The following is an 18,853-nucleotide window of genomic DNA, read 5'->3' on the forward strand; positions in this document are numbered from 1 at the left end:
TGACCTAAAGGCAGAGGTGACCTAAAGGCAGAACTGACCTAAAGGCAGAACTGACCTAAAGGCATCACTGCCTTTAGGTCACCCAGACTAAACAACAAACGCTCCGCTTTGAGAACCTTCTTGCTCTGCAAAGGTTTCATGAAGCTCTTTTATCCACAGTCTGAGGCGCACCTCACCTAGACACCTGTTGTCCTTCATCTTCCTGTATCCAGGCAAGCAATCGCAGTCGGCGTCTTCAGCTTCTCCTTTGCAGTAGGAGTAGGAGCTGCACTTCCGGCACCCTCTGCTCACTGCCGACACACACAGCAGGGTTGGAAATGCTGCCAACAACTCCTGCCTCAAAGCTGCACTTTTAACTTTTACTAACAATATATATTTTTATAGAAGTCGTGACAGTTTGACAAATAATCTATGAAACATATAAATCTCCTCTGTGCTTACTAGAAACAACCAATCAGAGCCAGGTTTCGGGTCTTAGCGCTGTTAATCACAATCTCATGTGGAGGTGTTCACCCCACTATGCTAGTGACCTAGCTTGTGCTAGTTAGCATAGCCACCGATGACAGCAGATCAACGGTTTTCCTGTAACGGTAAGCTGTTTCTCCGCCATTAGCACATTTACCAGCAAATACATGAGGATGATTGACAGCACTAAGACCCTCTTTATGGCTCTGATTGGCTGTTTTCAATAAACAATAAATCAGTTAATAAATTAAAACAAGCTAAATTATTTCCATTTGCACAATTTATTGTTTTTTTCTATCAGAAACTTGATAAAGTCTTCAGTCTGGTACTTTGGTCTCAGCTAAACCTTATTTTGAAGGACAATTATGTTTACAGAGATTCCACAATTGATTTTAGTTTGTTGATCTGATTTGAGTTTATTGTTCTTACATTATTTTACCAGAATATTTCTTAAAAATGGTCTCAAAACAACAATATTATCGTTTATTGCGATAACTTCTGGGACAATTTATCATCCAGCAAAGTTTGTTACGGTGACAGGCCTCCACCTGATGATGACATCATCAGCTGCAGCCCAGTTTGAAGCAACGTTTAGCCCCTCACCTTGGTCACAGCGCCCCCCAGTGTACGGAGGCTGACACCAGCACTGCCCATCACCGTCGGGGCCCTTGTTGCACACTCCGTTGACACAGTCACACTCTGGACACACACAAAGTCCTCAGAGTCAGGCTGCAGCTTGTTCTCTCTTCAGCCACTAAAGCACAGGATGCAGAACTGAAAACATTAAACTGGATCAATGTTATTTAGCACAGGAGCCTGGCCCTGATCTGAGGGAGGAATCAGGATGCTACAGACAGCTGCGTCTCCTCCAGCTAGCTGCTCAGCCAGTCATTATGTTCTGCTGATGAACCATCATTTCATCCAGGTGTGTCGAACCAGAGAGAGAAGAGAAACCTGGACACGACGAGACAGAGCGCATACCTTTATCACACTTCTTCCCAAATGCATTCGGATTCTTACACTCCTGACAGGCAAAGCCAGAGAAACCCTCCTGCAGAAAGAAACAAACATTTTTATTCTATTATTTATAAAAACACAGAAAGTGCTGACAGCTTTCCTCTGGAACGGACATATCTGGGGTTCAATAAAGTGAATGTAGTCGCAGCTGAAGGCTGATGTGTCAGCTTTCTAAATGGCTTTCAGGGGTTTATTATCCATTAAACCTAAACATCTCAGAGAATGGGATCAACACCGGAGCAGACAAATGAGCCGCCGCTCTGGTCCGGTCCTGAGTTTAAAGGGGCAGTATTACGTAAAATCCACTTTTTTCAGCTTCACGTCATGTTATAATTTTATTCCCTCATGAAAAACATACCTGGAGTCTTCCTTCGATTCTTTTATTCAGCTGTGAGAAATACTTAATCTCCATGGCAACCATTCAGCTGTGTAAAATACCTGGGTGGACCTAGCTCCGCCTTCGAGGTGTAGATTATCTCCCACTCAGCTCCTTCAGACTAGCCAGCAACAATTAGCAAACATATGGTGGAACTGCTGAGCTCATTATAGAAGCTACATGTCAGAGCATCGCTGGTAAAAACGTTGTTAAAGGGTTAATAGAGGAGCCATGTTGGGATGACTTCCTGAAGGCGGAGCTTCAGAAAGGGCAGGGGATTTTTAAAGAGACAGAGGCCCAATTTCAAGGCATTAAATCTGGAAATAAAATTTATTTTCAATCATATTTTATATATATAGCACTTTTATAGAAACTGAAGGTAACATAGTTACTTGATTATGCTATGAAATGGACCTCAGTGCCTGGAAAACACATAGTACTGGCCCTTTAACATGAGGAACGCGTCGCGGCCCTCAGGTGCGCTCTGACCTTACAGATGCAGGTCCCGTTGCCGACATCTCCGTCCACACAGTCACCGTTGTAGTTGCAGATCCTTCCTGACCAGCTTGGGCATGCTGCGCACACACACACACACACACACACACACACACACACGGAGGAGGTCACAGATCTGGTATGCTGTGGTGATCAAACAGCATCAACTGCAGCAACACGCGGCTCTCAGGAATGCTGAGCAGATAAAACTAAGACAGAAGAAGCACTTCTTCAGGTTTTGGGACTTTGGTTACTTTCTTAACATTTTCTAAGCTCAATGGTTGGTTAAGAATGGCTTTTGAACTGATGAGTAGAGCTGAGTGATAATAGTAAAAAATATTTAAAAGTATGGTATATTTTAAAATATTTTTTAACATCAAAAATGATATTCCACATTTTCTGCTTTTTTTTGTGCAAATAAATTTTTTGTGCTTTCTTTTATAAATAGTCACTGGAGTAAGAAATATATTCATGTATACATTTATACAAAAACTATTTCAAAGAAAATATAAAATACACAAATAAATATAAATGTAAACTAATTTTGGCCAACAAAAAATTATCTGTTATCAGTTAAATAAAAATACTTAAATACAAAATGCACTGATTGCAGTTTTCTGGCTGATCGCCGGTTATCGATCTTTAAAGAGTGTTAGCTGACCGTTTTGATTTTGGCCAATACCTTTTTTTTTGTCTGAAAGGTTGTTACATATAGTAAGAACGTTGCTGAGTTGGTAACAGTGGAGTTAACTGTTAACTGCAAACATGTAGACGTAGGCCTGTCACGATAACAAATTTTGCTGGATGATTAATTGTCTAAAAAATTATTGCGATAAACGATAATATTGTTTCAAGACCTTTTGACACTGATTTAATGGAAATGACGTAATAATGCATGCGATTTCCTGATAGATGCACTTTATTTTCAAAAGAACACGTAACACTGGAACTGATAAACTAAATAAACAAGACAACCAAAAACAAAAATAAAATGGATTCTCAGTCTCCATTAACAAAAAACGTACTTGAATAAAAACTAAACAACATAAAGCCAGAAAATGGGCCGACAGTCGGCGACAACTACCAACCTAACCTAGAGTTACTGTTTAGTCCATCCATCCATTTTCTTTACACCCTTGTCCCTCAGTGGGGTCAGGAGGGTTGCTGGTGCCTCTCCAGCTAACATTCCGGGCGAGAGGTGGGGTCACCCTGGACAGGTCGCCAGTCTGTCGCAGGGCAACACAGAGACACACAACCATGCACACACACACTCACWCCTAGGGACRATTTRKASAGRYCAATTAACCTGACAGTCATGTTTTTGGACTGTGGGAGGAAACCGGAGTACCCGGAGAAAACCCACCATGCACAGGGAGAACATGCAAACTCCATGCAGAAAGGCCGGGGCCGGGAATCGAATCCCGGCCCTTCTTGCTGCATGGCAAAAGCTCTACCAACTGCTCCACTGTGCAGCCCGCTATGTTTAGTCATGCTGTATAAATCCGTTGATTCATACGTATCCACATTAATGTGCTCCGTGTTAGCTCAGAAAGCCGGTAGATAGTGTGTGGGGTTTGGATCAGAAAGCAGGTTGTGCACTGAACTCAGGGACGAAAGTATCTCTCTGTCCCATCATGATGATGAACCAGGTCCAGTTCCATCACAGGATAGATGCAAGGGCGTCAATCCCATCTCATTATTGGAGGATAAGAAGATGATAAGAAATAAACTTTTTTTGTTTTTTTTTATTGCCAGCTGATAGATGCTAGACACACAACCATGCACACACACACACACCTAGGGACAATTTGGAGAGGCCAATTAACCTGACAGTCATGTTTTTGGACTGTGGGAGGAAACCGGAGTACCCGGAGAAAACCCATGCATGCACAGGGAGAACATGCAAACTCCATGCAGAAGGACTGGGGCTGGGAATCGAACCCAGAACCTTCTTGCTGCAAGGCTGTTGCCTTGCAGCAAGAAGGTTCTGGGTTCGAATAGGTAGGGGCCACTGTGCAGCCCCTACCTATTGAGCAGTGAAAGTGAATAAAATGTATTTATTTACTGGAGGGTTTTTTGTTAGTGCTGCAGAGCCCTGGAGGTCAGCCTGGAGACCAACAGGACTCGCTACGAAGCCACGGAGGTTGGACAGGACTTGCTATGAACCCCTGGAGGTTCACTTCTTTATTTAGAAGTAGCATTATTGATCCCAGTACCTTACAGTGCCTGTTTGGTAAATTTTCCTAACTGTATTGTAGCAGCCTCTGATCACACCGCTGAATTGCGTTGGCTTCTTCTGTGGCCGTTCTGAAAGCGACTGGCTGTCGTTGTGGGTTTCCTTTTCAGATGTCTGCTGGTTTTGCTGTTCCACTAATTTCCTCAGCATTTTTTTCATTTGTTCCACTTCAAGCTCCAAGTTTTTCTTTTCCTCTTCTAAGAAGTAGTTTACCTGTTTGAAGACAGAGTTTTTCTCCTCCAGAGCGGTGTTTTTCTCCTCCAGGGCAGTGTTATTCTCCTCCAGAGCGGTGTTTTTCTCCTCCAGGGCAGTGTTATTCTCCTCCAGAGCGGTGTTTTCCTCCTCCAGGGCGGTGTTTTCCTCCTCCAGAGCGGTGTTTTCCTCCTTCAGTGCGGTGTTTTCCTCCTTCAGTGCGGTGTTTATTTTCTCCGCGAGAGTGGTTTTCTTAGCCAAAACCTTCGTTTTCTGCCTCAGGTCGGATACTTTGTTGGTATAAACTGTCCTTTCTCCCTCCAAAACGAAGTTTACCTGCTCGTAAGCAGAGTTTTCATCCTTCAGGGCGGTGTTTTTCTGCTCCAGAGCCCTGAATTTTTGCATCAGGGCGGCAATTTTCTTGTCATAATCTGTGTTTTTCTTCTCCGTGGCAGATTTGATCTGCTCCAGTATGGCATCATTATCTTCTGAAGTTCTGTTTATGTCGATCAGTTTCTGTAATTTTTTGTCTTTCTCCCGAACCAGCTTGACTTTTTTAAGGGCTGCTTTTTCTAAGTTTATAACTTGAATTTTTAGCTCCTCGTTTGCTTTTATTATTGACGGTCTTTCAATGGACATCCTGCCAACTTCTTCCAAGATGGCATGGAGCTTCTGCGTCTCTTTTGCTAAGATCTGCTGTGTTGTGATCTGACTCATCATTAATCCTTTCTGTCTTGACAAATAGTTTTGAATCTCCTTGGGATACAATCCTTCTGCTAGCTCTACTGCAATGGTTATGACAGTAGAATTCAAGAGTGCAGTTTTTTGTGCATCACTCTTTGTGACATCAAATTGTGTGATGTCACATATTGATGTCACTACCTCAGCAGAACAACTAAAAAACTGCTGAAGTTTGAATAAAAACAAACTTTACGGCTGAATGCAGCTCGGTTAAGCTGATGGCCCTTGGAGACAGTTCAGCTGGTAAAATATCACCAAAGCTGAAATCCACACTTGGGAGACAGTGGCTCTTGAGGACAATGGACTGGTACAGCAGGGTGCCAGGACCAAAAGCCAAAAGAAAAGTTTGTGCCCGAAAACATAAAAAGGGGAAACGGGCGAAACGTTACCCAGCTGGTGCCTAGGAAGCCACCAATTCTGACTCTGTTTCTGGCTGATGTCCGCTCACTGGATAAGATAGTGGATTTGTTACCTCTGAGGCTGAGCGTTTCTGCAGAGATGGACTGTGCCATTCTTTGCCTAACGTAAACCTGGCTTAACAGCAACATGCCGTTGAGCCTTCCAGATCAACAGTATTCAGTTATTCCAAGCGGACCGCGACCAACAGTCAGAAAAAACAATGTATGTCAGGAGGAGCAGGACAATGTATGCAAGTGAATGCAGATTGGTGTACGAACTGTGGACCGGTTAACAGCTGTCAGCCATCCGATCTGGAGTTTACTGCGGTGTTCGTCACCATTGCTTACATTCCGCCGGGTGCTAACGGCAACGAAGCATCAAAGGAGCTGTATGACACAGTTAGCTCAATGCAGATGAACGGAGGCGTTTTACGTGAGCTGGGGGACTTTAACCACGTGAAACTGACCCACACTCTTCCCAGTCATCCATCAGTCATCCATTCTGGACTGTGTGGACACACCAACATTCACGGTACGTACAGAGCTCGCCCCCATCTTGGCCACTCCGACCACATCTGGTAAATGGACTGAACTTATATGGCGCTTTATCCAATCATTTTTGACCACTCAAAGCGCTTTACACTAGAGTCACATTCACCCATTCGCACTCACAAACGCTCACACATTCATACAGCGATACCCAGCTCGGTAGGCAATTTGGGGTTAAGTGCCTTGCCCAAGGGCACATCGATACGTGGCAGGAGGAAGCTGGAATCTAACCTACAACCTTCCGATTACAAGACGACCCACAAAGCCAACACTGTACACAATTTCCATTCATAAATATCACAAAAATAATTCTAAATTAGTTAAGTACTGCATTGTCACTTAAAACTGCCCACTGGAAAAAAGTCACTAAGCATAATATTTTGCATTTCAAATTTCCATCTCGGAAGGGCTGCACAGTGGCGCAGTTGGTAGAGCTGTTGCCTTGCAGCAAGAAGGTTCTGGGTTCGATTCCCGGTCTGGGGTCTTTCTGCATGGAGTCTGCATGTTCTCCCTGTGCATGCGTGGGTTTTCTCCAGGTACTCCGGTTTCCTCCCACAGTCCAAAAATATGACTGTCAGGTTAATTGGCCTCTCCAAATTGCCCCCAGGTGTGAGTGTGTGTGTGCATGGTTGTGTGTCCTGTGTGTCTCTGTGTTGCCCTGCGACAGACTGGCGACCTGTCCAGGGTGTACCCCGCCTCTCGCCCGGAACGTTAGCTGGAGATGGGCACCAGCAACCCTCCCGACCCCACTGAGGGACAAGGGTGAAAGAAAATGGATGGATGAAATTTCCATCTCAATAAAGCTGCTGATGATATAAGTCTGGCCCCTTATAGCTGGTTAAAAATATATTCATAAAGGTCTTTACTGTTTTCTTTGGAGGCTGGTTCTACACCAAACTTACCAGCCGTATTTCATCATTTGAGATATTAAGTGAGGCAAAGAGCCACTTGTGTCTCCAGAGATTCAGGCTGCAGATCCTGATCCAGCAAATGGAAAATATGATCCTATCTCAATACAGCAGCTAACAGTGCAATACTATAATTTTTAATTTATTGTTAAAGTAAAATTGTGACGGTTAAATAAATCTACCACTAAATGTTAATAAAACACATTTAGTATAATTTCCTCAGTACCCCTGTTGGCCCCCGTCTAGGACCGCCTCTGGCCTGCAGGTCTGTGTCTGGTGTATTTTTGCCTTGCATGTTTTTTTCTTCATTGATAGGAAGTCAGATTATCCAAACCGGTAAACCACATTAATAAAATAATAGCGAAATAATATATTAAATGACCACTGAACCCTGAATTCTATACCAAAATTTTAAGAGATCTTGCAGCTTTCAATAAAATATAATTAAATAAAAATAAAAATAAATCACTAAGGGAAAGGAAATGTGGTAACTCGGCTAATGCTAATGGCTACTTCTGTTATTATTGTGGCGCTGTGATTCTGATTTTAATCTTTTAAATTTAAAGCACTCATTTCATCACCATGAATAATTTTCAATATTTAGTTCATTTTTGATCAAATAAAAAAGATTTTTGCCACTAACTAAATAGTTAGTGCCCTGTATTTAAAGAAATTATTAACAAAATATAAGCTGACAGCGAGAAGGATGGCAGCATTCGACCGGAAGACGGCTCAGCTGTTGCTATGGCAGCTTAGTGGCGTTTTACTTAAAAGTTATGGGGGCAGGGAGCATCAAGGGTTTTATTTGGAGGCACACCGGGAGCCATTGAAAGGATAATAATGCTGCTGTTCGGACACAAATGGAAGAGAATGAGCCACAAAGCCGAGACTGGCAACATAACCGGTATGTAGGCCTGTCACGATAACAAATTTTGCTGGACGATTAATTGTCTAAAGAATTATTGCGATAAACTATAATATTGTTTCAAGATCTTTTGACACTGATTTAATGGAAATGACTAATAATGCATGTGATTTCCTGCCATAGATAGATACACTTTATTTTCAAAAGAACACATAACACTGGAACTGATAAACTAAATAAACAAAACAACCAGAAACAAAAATAAAATGGATTCTCAGTCTCCATTAACAAAAATGTTCTTTAATAAAAACTAAACAACATAAAGCCAAAATGGAAATAAATACTGCATTCAACCAAAAGAGTGCAGATTATGAAGTCTGTACTATATTGCCCTTCAGTAATCACTAGATTTAAATAGAGAAGACGGGCACATCCCACTACCTAATGCAGTTGTTCATACAACACAATTTATTGCCCCTATTTTCTCCTTATGACAATCTTACATCGTTGGCCGATCTAAGATTGTCGCTGGTGATTTCGTAACCGATCGTCCTGTAGTGTGTGGTGTGTTACGGTAGACTGTCGTGGCCGCTCTGATCTAAATCAGGGGTTTTCCCCGTCTGGGAGCTTAACGCTGAATGTGACAGGTAGCCAATCAGAAAGTGCAGGTTTGCGCATTCTGAGGGGAAATAACGGAGGAGAATCCCAAACAGCTGACACGGCGCAACACAAAGTCCAGCTGACATTGGAGATGATTTGTGGAAACATTAATATTTATTCAACGTTTTGTGCAAAGAATATAGAAATGACCAGGAGAGGAGTTGGAGCCAAATTGCTACTGCAGTTGATAAACCCGGTAAGTTTTCAGCTGTTTTTCCGTTAACGTGACATAAATAGGTTATAATGATTTTGATTCAGTCAGGACTTTACGCTGAATCTAGCCACATGCATCACAGGTAGATTCTAGTAAAGCATTGATTAATGCCTGATTTTAAAATTAGTTAACTGGACTTGTAGCCATTATTTTGTGCCCATGTGGCTGGACACCACAAGGCATGACGAACCCGATCGAACCGTTATACCTGGGATTTCTGTCGGCTAAGGTGTCTCAGGTTTTGGAAATGGGCCGACAGTCGGCCGACAACATTAGCTGGACATTAGACTAAGGAAATGAGGAAAGGAGGGTCAGTGGAGAGCACCGGAGTTTAGCCTTTTTTCATTCAGTGTCATCAACAGAAAGAAAAAAGGCAGAAAGAGACGATAAAGCCGATAATTAAAATGAGGTCGATAGGTTTAATTTATCGTGCGATTAATTGATTTACCGTTTATCATGACAGGCCTATGCAGACGTGACCAGATGGGTCGACAGTCAAACCTCGCAGAGGACAGCAGCTGGTTTATAAACCTTTGCTGAGATTGAGGCATCAGATCAGTTTCACTGATCTCCCACTGTTATGACCTGTGAGTCCTGACTGACACACAGACTGAGGGTTAGGATTAGAGATGACCTGAGAGGGCGACTCACAGAGACACAGAGGGCCCCAGCGGCTAGGGCAGCACTGAGGGTGCAGGATGTTCTTCACACACAGGTGGTGGCATCCGTAGAGCTCCAGCTCCCTGCCGCCGATCCGCACCACGTAGCTGCAGAGGAGACCAGGATGACAATCTGAGCTCTCATTACGACCATACCTGGGGTTGAGGTCAGGGTTGATCACCAGGTTATTATAGTTTACCAAAACTTACGAAATTACAAAAACTGAAACTGAGGAAACCTTTTCATTAACTGAAATAAATAAAAATGGTAATTAGTGGGGGAAAACCTTCATATCAGAAAATAGACCAAGCCTCCTCATGTTTCATTATAATGCAGAAATGAAAAACCAAAAACTTTACCACCCTGGTTTGGACCCGGATGAAGACCCGGGTCTGGGCCCGGTGCCTACCTGCAGTTGGAGGTGCTGAGCTGGCTGAAGCCGCGCGGGCAGCTGGAGGTGACGGAGGCGGCGCAGGAGGTGCAGGCGGTGAAAACATCCATCCTCTGAGGAACATCACAGCGACCTGGAGGAGGCGTCTGGTAGGAAGAGCAGCGTTCACATCAACACATCATTCACAAACTCACAGAACCTCAGTCTGAGCTGAGGGAGACGCCTCACTACTCACCTTGAAGATAAACGGTTAACTTTTATAAAACATATTTTCTTACATATTTGTTGAAAGTGTCACTATGTGTGACAGTTTGGTTTTAGACAGATAAAAATAACACTCCTCTGCCTGGAAACAACCAATCAGAGCTAGGAGGCGGATCTTAGCGCTGTTCATCACAATCTCATGTGGGGCTGCTCATGCCCCTCCCTCTTACCTATCTGCTCTATGCTATGTTGCAGCTAACATAGTCTGTTGTGAATGCTAGTTAGCATAGCCACCCATGACGGCAAATAAACGATTTTCCCGTAAAAGTAAGTTGCTTTTCTGCCACTAGCACATTTAGCAGCAATTACATGAGATTGATTGACAGCGCTAAGACCCTCCTCCTGACTCTGATTGGCAGGGAGCGGTGCGTTTCTCCAGATGGCAATAATATCTCGGGGAGGAGGTGGAAAACATCGAGCTTTTCAAACTGTCACAACATGACGACGGTTTGTAAATATGTAAAAAACAAATTCTTTATAAAAGTTATACAAAGCAGCTTTAAACTTTTCCACTTTCAGATACAGAGGACGACACCCTTAGCAGGGAGCTAATGGAGCTAGCATCATGCCTGTGTGGTCTTGTTAAATGAAGAGCAGCAGAGTTTTGAACACAAAACCGAAGCCTGACTGGTCAGCATATTCAGAGTCACCCAGACGCTGCAGCAGGGGTCTGATGAAACATGCATCATGTATTTGATGATCTGTGGATTTACTGCAACGCCAAAGATCATCTGAGTAGAAGTGGATGTTGTCTCAGACCAGAGCCCAATGAGAGCAGTAGTGGCCAAACAAAGTCACTTTTATTTATAAAGAAGCTTAATAACAGAATTACTTTGCAAAGTTCTCAACATAAAAACTAGAATCTGAATAAAAAACAAACAAATGACACAGAGGTCAGGAAAGACTTTAAAATAAAAATAAAAAGAGATGGGTCTTAAGAGCAAAGGTCCTGTGAAGACTGAATTTGAGTTTGCAATGGAAAAGTTTTCCATTGCAAAGTGGTAAAAGTCTTAAATAGAGAAGAGAGGAAGACAGAGGAACAAACCCTGAGGAATCCCACAGGAAAGAGGTGCCAGTGAAAATAAACTTTGATTATTAAAAACAGAAAATTCAGCCTCTCAGACATGAACATGGGTGGGATTAAAGCAGTGGTGCCGCTTTAATCCCACCCAGCGCTCCAGACTGAGGAGGGAAGAAGAAGGGCTTCATGGGAAATGTAGGACCTCTGTAGGGAAATGGTTTGAGTGTCTGATCTCTCCTAATTTACTGGTTTCTGAGTCATAGATTTTAGAGTCTGGCTCTGCAAATACTGCCAAAGTTTGTGTGAACAGCAACTCTGAAAATTTATTTCTCATACTTCCCATTCAGAGCCAGACGTTACATTTTTCATGGTTAGAGAGTAAAATATGTGACCAGGAAGCAACCTGTTCTATCCGTCCCTCAGATTTTAAGGCAACCTAAGGCTGCAAGTGTTCCATATCCGTCGATATCAATAATTATTGATTAGATTTTTGTGTTAAATATCTGAAATACTGCCACACTAGTGGGGTGGCATTTCCTGTTTTGCCCACAGTTTTTGCTCCCAAGCTTTTGTCTTTCATTTTAAAGCAATTATGAAGCACAATGATGAAACCTGAAGCTACTGCTGCGCGAAATGTTACTCAGCAGGTTGTTGCCAGGCAACCAGAGAATGAGTGAGTTGCTAGGCAACCAGAGAGTGAGTGAGTTAGTTGATCCGACAAACCTTGCTGCTTAGCTAGCCATGAGATTTTTAGCGGCTAAGTCTTCCCTCTGCCTACATCCCCCAGAATGCTGTGCAGTTCTGGATCAAAGTATATGAAATATTAAATATTCCATCAGATGTAAATATCTACTGATAATGATCACGTTTCTATCACTATATATGTGGTTATTGATTTATTGTCCAGCCCTGTAGCCCCAGTCCTACAAATACTGTCTGATATTTTTAAAAAGTCTTAACTGGAGAATAAAAAAATGAATAACATCAGAACCCAACGTGAATAACTTCCTGTTATTGTCTCAAGTTGTTCATGTTTGTAGACTTTTGACTATTAGTAGATTTAGTGAAGTCAGAATGAACATTAGGGAGTTTGTGACTGTTGTTTAATGACAAAAGGTTTTTGTCTGACTTGCTCCTGCCTGCAGATGATCGACCTTTTTCATACATTCAGCAGACGGTTCTGGAGATAACCTGAAAAAAGTGAAACCTCGGGCTGCAGATCTGTTTTAGACGATATCTGATCGCCTAGATCTCTGTTGAAAAGGAGAAAGAAGAGAGTCTGAGGCGGTTTACCTGCTGTTGTCCTAAAGTTTGGATGCAGAGATCCAGGAAGAGGAGCAGGAAGAGCAACATGGCTCAAAGTCTCACATCCAGAAAGCAAAAATAAATCCTCGGTATCTTCGTTATGCCGAGTAAATGTCCAGAAATGAAAATCTATCACAACTTTTAACCTTAAAATCCAACCTGCCAACTCAGTGCAGGAAAAAACACATGGACAGCAACATCCTCTGTTCAGCAACACAATGGGCAACTAATCCAGCAGGAACAACTGTCAGGCAACTGAAAGCTGCCTCCTTCTTATGAGCACAGAACCGCGCAAAAGAAAAAAAAAAAATCAAAGCTCTTATAAAAACAAACAACAGGGTGGATCCAGGCGTGGACGGCGTTATCAGCACATTTCCTCACAATCTTTGAGCCCGATGTGTGAGAAAGTAACCAAGAACAGCAGCAAGTTACGCACAGCCCAGCGCCTGCCGTCTTTTTCTTTTTCCTCTAATCTAGGAAGGAAACATAACAGAAACTGGTAAAGACAGGAACCTCTCAGCAGAGGTCATCTCCTCCCACGTGACCCGGCGGTACCAGCAGAGGTACCGCTGAAATGCTTCACAACTGCAACAGCCAGAGGGAAACATGGACGCAAAAGACGCAGAAAATACATCCAGCAGCTCTGACATCATAAACAAGAACGTCTTTTTGATCCAGTTTACCTTCAGAACCGTCTGGAATCAACAACCAGAACCTGCAGCAGGAGCTCAGCGTTTCAGCTGTTTTACAGTTCTATGGAAGTTTGATCCAGATTTGTGGTGCATAGAAGCTGAATGCTGCTTTTCCATGTTTGGTTCTGGTTCTGGGGATGCAGAGCAAAACCAGAAACAGACCCAGAAAACCTCAGAGGTCTGGAAGGTCAATACGGCAGATCTTTAATGCAGTGTGGTGCTGAGCCGTTCAGTGATTTGTAAACTACCAACAGTATTTTGAAGTCTATTCTGTCACTGTAGGGACTTTAGAACTGGGTGATGAGCTCCACCTTCCTGGTTTTAGTCAGAACGTCAGCAGCAGCGTTCTGGATCAGCTGCAGCTGAAGGATTGTTTTATTCAGACCTGTGAAGACGCTGCTGCAGTAATAAATACGACTAAAGATAAATGCATGGACGAGTTTCTCTAGATCTTGCCACATTCACCAATTCGCACTAATCCTCTAATCCAGGATTAGAGGATCCTCTAATCCTGGATTAGAGGATCACTCCTCTACTCCTGGAAATGTTCTTCAGGTGATAGAAGGCCGACTTTGTAACTGTTTTTATGTGACTCTGAAGATTCAGGTCAGATTTGAGTCTGATCTCTGGTTTCCAGCTGTAATAACTGAAGCTGACTCTAATTCGCTCCTCTTTAGGTCCAAAGACAATAACTTCAGTTCTGTTTCTGTTCAGCTGGAGAAAGTTTTGGCTCATTTATCTGTTCTAAGCATCTATTCAGTGACTGGATGGTTCTGAGTCACCTGGTGACATCGTGATGTAGGTTGAATAATCATCTTGAGATCAGAAGATTGTAGATTCGATTCAGGTTTCCACACATCGCCACATGGCGATGAGCCTCTGGGCAACACACTTAACCCCAAATTGCTTATCGATCTGCGTATCGGCGTATAAATGTGTGAGCGTTTGTGAGTGCGAATGTGACTCTAGTGTGAAGCGCGTTGAGTGGTCAAAATGACTGGAAAAGCGCTATATAAGTTCAGTCCATTTACCATTGTAATGTAGAGCATGGTAGTTAATTTTATTTTTTGTTATAACCTGAGCCAGTGGGAGCATTTAGATGTAGAATAAGAGGGGCCCTTGGATTGAGCCTTGGGGAACCCCACATGTTACTACTGCCTGCTTCGATGAGAAGTTATTACTTTATGTAAGATTCGAACCAGCTGAGCACTGGACCAGAGAGTGCGACCCAACTCTCCAGTCGATTCAGTCATGATCAGTACACTGCAAAAACTCAAAATCTTACCAAGTACTTTTGGTCCAGTATAAATATATCTTAGAACACTTAAAATTAGACAAAACTAACTCAAGACTTCTTATTTTAAGTCTCATTGACTTCAAACAAGAAATAGGAGCTTGTTTTAAGTTAATAGTTCCTTAGTATTGGTGAAAAAGTTCTTATTCCATTGACAGATTATTTCACTTTTAACATGGTAAAAAAGTCTTGGTATAATTTAAATAATCTTCCAGAGGAACTAGAACTTTTTCATCAATATTAAGGAATTATTGACTTGACTCCTTATTTCTTGCTGAAAAGTTGTTAATTTTGTCTTATTTCAAGTGTGCTAGTATATTTACTGTAAAAACTAGACAAAAATACTTGCCGTGTTAAAAGTTGCACTGATGTCCATCTGAACCAGAACTGTGTTTATGCGGATGTCATTGAACACTTTGACTAGGTCGGTCTCGGCACTCTGGTAACCATGGAAACCGGACTGTCGTCAGAGCGGTTGGTCGTCGTGTTGAAACAGTTTTTTTCAGTAATTTTGCTGATGAATGGGCAGTTGGAGATCGGCCTGTAATTCTGCAGTAGCGATTTCTCCAGATTGTTCTTTTTTTTATCAGAGGTTTGATAAAAGTTTTTTTTTTTTTTAAAGCCTGATGGGAAAAACACCTAATAAGAGCGACGAGTTTACTGTCTGGATCAGATGCAGGACTTTTTTAAGGAGATCTGTGGGTTGGACATCAAAACAGCAAGAGGATGAGCGCAAATGATTTCTAATTTCTTCTTAAGTTTTGTGGTTGTATTGTTGAAATTTAGAGATTTTCCCAGCCATTTTGTTATAGCGCTGGTATTGGTCTTGCCAACCAACTGTGGCTAATAAGGCACAAGCATTGCTGATGTTTTTGTTAATGATTTCTACAAAGAATGTTTCCCTTTGCGTGTTTTACCAAGCGAGGTTTTAAAGCCTCCCTCCGACTCCTGCAAACATTCTTCTTACTGCGTCCAAACAGCTCAATCTTTTTAATTCAGACTCTACGCGCCTCAGTCGTTGATAAAGCTCTACATGAGTACAGTCCACTTACCAGCGAAAGTTCTGATTTTGGAACAGGGTCGTCGTTTTTGCTTGGAAGGCCATGATGATGTGAATTCACTGCGGACGGTGTCTCTGCAGGTCCAAGAAGTTTACCAGGATTTCAGGGTTTGCCTTTCATCTGAGGGGAGCAGTTTGGGTCAGATGGTTAAAACTTGGTCAAATTCAAACGTTGAGGCAAATCAGAGTTGTTAACTAGTTACGTTTACCCAATTTTATTTACCTGAGCACGTTTAAAAAAAAAAAAAAAAGTGAATATTTTTACTTCTCTGTGCTTTTTACTTTTACTTGAGTAAAATGTCTGGATTTTCTACACACAGAATGAAAAATAAACATGTTTTAACCAAATTTTCACCAGACACAGGCCAGCAGCTTTGATTAAAGTTTCATATTTGTTTTATTGAAAGAAACTGATTTGGAAAAATTTTCTTTCACCTGATTTTTTTTTCTTTTTCACTTATATGAATTATTGTCATTTTGATCCTTAAAACATCAAAATGTCCACTTAACCGTATATATTGGTGTGTCTGATTATGTAATTTTTAAATATTAAATGATAATTTTATCAGTTATTCAGTGCTTGAGTTAGAGTTTTTACCAAATACTTATTTACTCTTACTTGAGTAATTTCTTGGACGAAGTAGAGCTACTTTTACTTGAATATACTTTTTGGATTCTCTGCCAACCTCTGTGTGTGAGTCTTTTGCACACCCTTCAAATAAAGTGTTACTTGGTGAACTGACAATAAATTAAACTTTGACTTTGGGTTGAGGTGGATGCATGTTAATCCTGTATGTAGACTTTATTTTTTTAGCTTAAATGTGGCATCAAAAGATCTGATATAATGTAACATTCAAGCCTGTGATGGTTGGATGCAAACGTCTGTCTAAGAAGTTTTAAGGAACCGTGAATCTACTAGAGAGGAAGTCTTCAGAGGATTTTCCCTCCGTCGGGCTGCTGCGGTGGTACCACCGAGACGGATTTCCTCTTCAGCCGTCTGCTTCTCAGGGTGGAAAAAAGAGAACAAAATGTGAAAGCTGACTTCCTGTTTTAACCAAGATGGACTTGGTCAGCAGGCGCAGTGAGAGCGACCGAACTCAGGGTTAAAGGTCAAAATGCAAACCTGCCGAACAATGGCAGGAAGCAGGCGATAAGCGAGCCGGACCTTAAATGCTTACAGAGTCCTCTGCAGCAGTTTTGATTCTGCCAGATGTTTCACACACATCTGCACAGTGTAAGCACTGAACATCCAGTCACAAGATTCAGGACAGTTTCCAAACACGTTGAGTCAAAATGGTTTCACCAGCTTTAAAATCCTACGTAAAGCACAGTTTCTGCAAGCTTCAGTCAGTTCAGTTTATCGGCTGTGATTTAACTCTGAAACCTACATGAATTACACTTACTTATAGTTTGCACTTACTTCTTGAAACTTGGAGTTTCTTGACTGTACAGGACACACATATGTAAGACTGATCACATATGGTATTGGGCTTCAGGCATTTGTGTTCCTATTTAGAGTCAATTACTGTGTAATAATGCACCAATTGTTTCAATTTCAAACCAAACTAAACACCTGCAGGGTAATCTGTTGTTATTAATGTGCGCATTAATAACATGTTAGGGTTACTTTTAGTTTAGAAGCACAATAAAATAAATAGACTTGAGTTCCTTTGGCAGAAATAAAAATTTTCTTCCAGTCGGACATAAATAATTATTTTATTTTAGGCGTTAAGATGCAGCTAGTCAGCGCAGGGCGCAGCGCTGCTAAACGCCTCATCACTGTTGTATCACACTCATCATAGCTGCAGCAGTGCGTGTCGGTGGCATACTGTGTATCTAATAGTATTCTAAAAACAAAGCTTTCCCAACTCACGCCTAGAAGCTGAAATATATTCATGCAGACATGAATTCCTCTAATAAGTAGTCCTGGTATTGCTTTCTTTCCACCAGTATCTTCAACTTTTCTTTTGATTGACCTGGTCTTAAGAAATTTATCCATTATTACTTTTAACACAATCCTTTGGTAAGCTAACTTTACATGTTGCACTTTAAGCTCATATCACGGCAAATAAACGGTTGTTTGTACGCAGAGCGCACTCGCAAACAAGACACACATTTTATCTTATTTCAAGATATTTGCACTAAAACGAAGCAGCTTTAGTGATGGAACAGCAACCATCAGCTCTAGTGGTACAGGTTCTGGAGTCCAGTTGACCCGCTTTGTTCTTTAAAAATGCTTCGTCATGTCACAGTGTTTGTTCCTACAGAAGGAAGTGACCCATTTCTCCCTAGCAGAGTTCCTCGGGTTCTCCTGGAAACAAAAGCCTGAACAGAAGTTGCTTCCCATCAGTCGACTGACCTCAGTGGAACCAGCAGAAAGCCAACCGTGGGTTAGATTCCTGCGTTTGCTGATCAGGCACTTCCTGGTACAGTATCTCTGTTTTCTGCCTGCCGCAGAAAGGAAGTGAGTTGGGTTTTATGATGAGCAGAGATGAATGACAGGAAATGGAGGAAGTTTAATGAGTTGATGGGTGGCGGTGCGTTTGATGCTTTTTAACCCCAAAGTCATCCAGTTCCTGCTGAGCAGCTTCTGATGGGTCTTGTTCAGATTTGAGGTTTAAAATGGCTTCCATTGGATCAACACTTAACTATGGTGGGAAAACTAAAGCAACTGTATGATTTAATCTGAAAACAACAAAACTACTAATACGGAGTTCTGTGAAAAGTTGTATTCAGTATTAAACTATTACGAGGTCAGTAGATGTACTACAGACCAGAGCTGAAGCCAACTGGTGACTATTTATTCCTAACTTAATTCTAGTTATACATCTTTACATAATATAGCTTTTAAATCAGGTTAGCTGCGGTGTGGTTGTCAGGTAGTCATGACCCACCTGGGTCTCCTTGCGGTTCTGACAGCAGATCAGGCTGAATCGGGTTAAACGCAGTGGGGAAAACATAGCAGCGTCTGCACGCTGATAAACAACCTTCATCATCCTCTGTCACTGTGAGGCAGGCCCAAGATGGCGTCAGCGTCTCCACGCCGATAA

At 42.0% G+C, this 18,853-nt stretch overlaps 1 protein-coding gene across 2 annotated transcripts in view; it reads right to left on the bottom strand.

The window, feature by feature from the left end:
• stab1 (stabilin 1) overlaps positions 1–13,234 on the bottom strand; it is a 72,832-nt gene extending 59,598 nt beyond the window's left edge. Inside the window, exons 1-7 of one of the 2 annotated variants that reach the window (XM_008408855.2) lie at positions 12,746–13,227; positions 10,186–10,313; positions 9,768–9,883; positions 2,348–2,433; positions 1,447–1,516; positions 1,069–1,164; positions 177–290 (exon numbers count right to left, since the gene is read on the bottom strand). In XM_008408855.2, the coding sequence (XP_008407077.1) occupies positions 177–290; positions 1,069–1,164; positions 1,447–1,516; positions 2,348–2,433; positions 9,768–9,883; positions 10,186–10,313; positions 12,746–12,805 (670 nt within the window). In that variant the 5' untranslated portion in view covers positions 12,806–13,227. Of the gene's footprint in view, positions 1–176; positions 291–1,068; positions 1,165–1,446; positions 1,517–2,347; positions 2,434–9,767; positions 9,884–10,185; positions 10,314–12,745 lie in introns of both variants that reach the window. The other variant, XM_008408857.2, reaches the window with a different exon arrangement.
• Positions 13,235–18,853: the final 5,619 nt, after the last annotated feature.

This window comes from Poecilia reticulata, linkage group LG5, assembly GCF_000633615.1.
Source record: "Poecilia reticulata strain Guanapo linkage group LG5, Guppy_female_1.0+MT, whole genome shotgun sequence".
Lineage (NCBI taxonomy): Eukaryota > Metazoa > Chordata > Actinopteri > Cyprinodontiformes > Poeciliidae > Poecilia > Poecilia reticulata.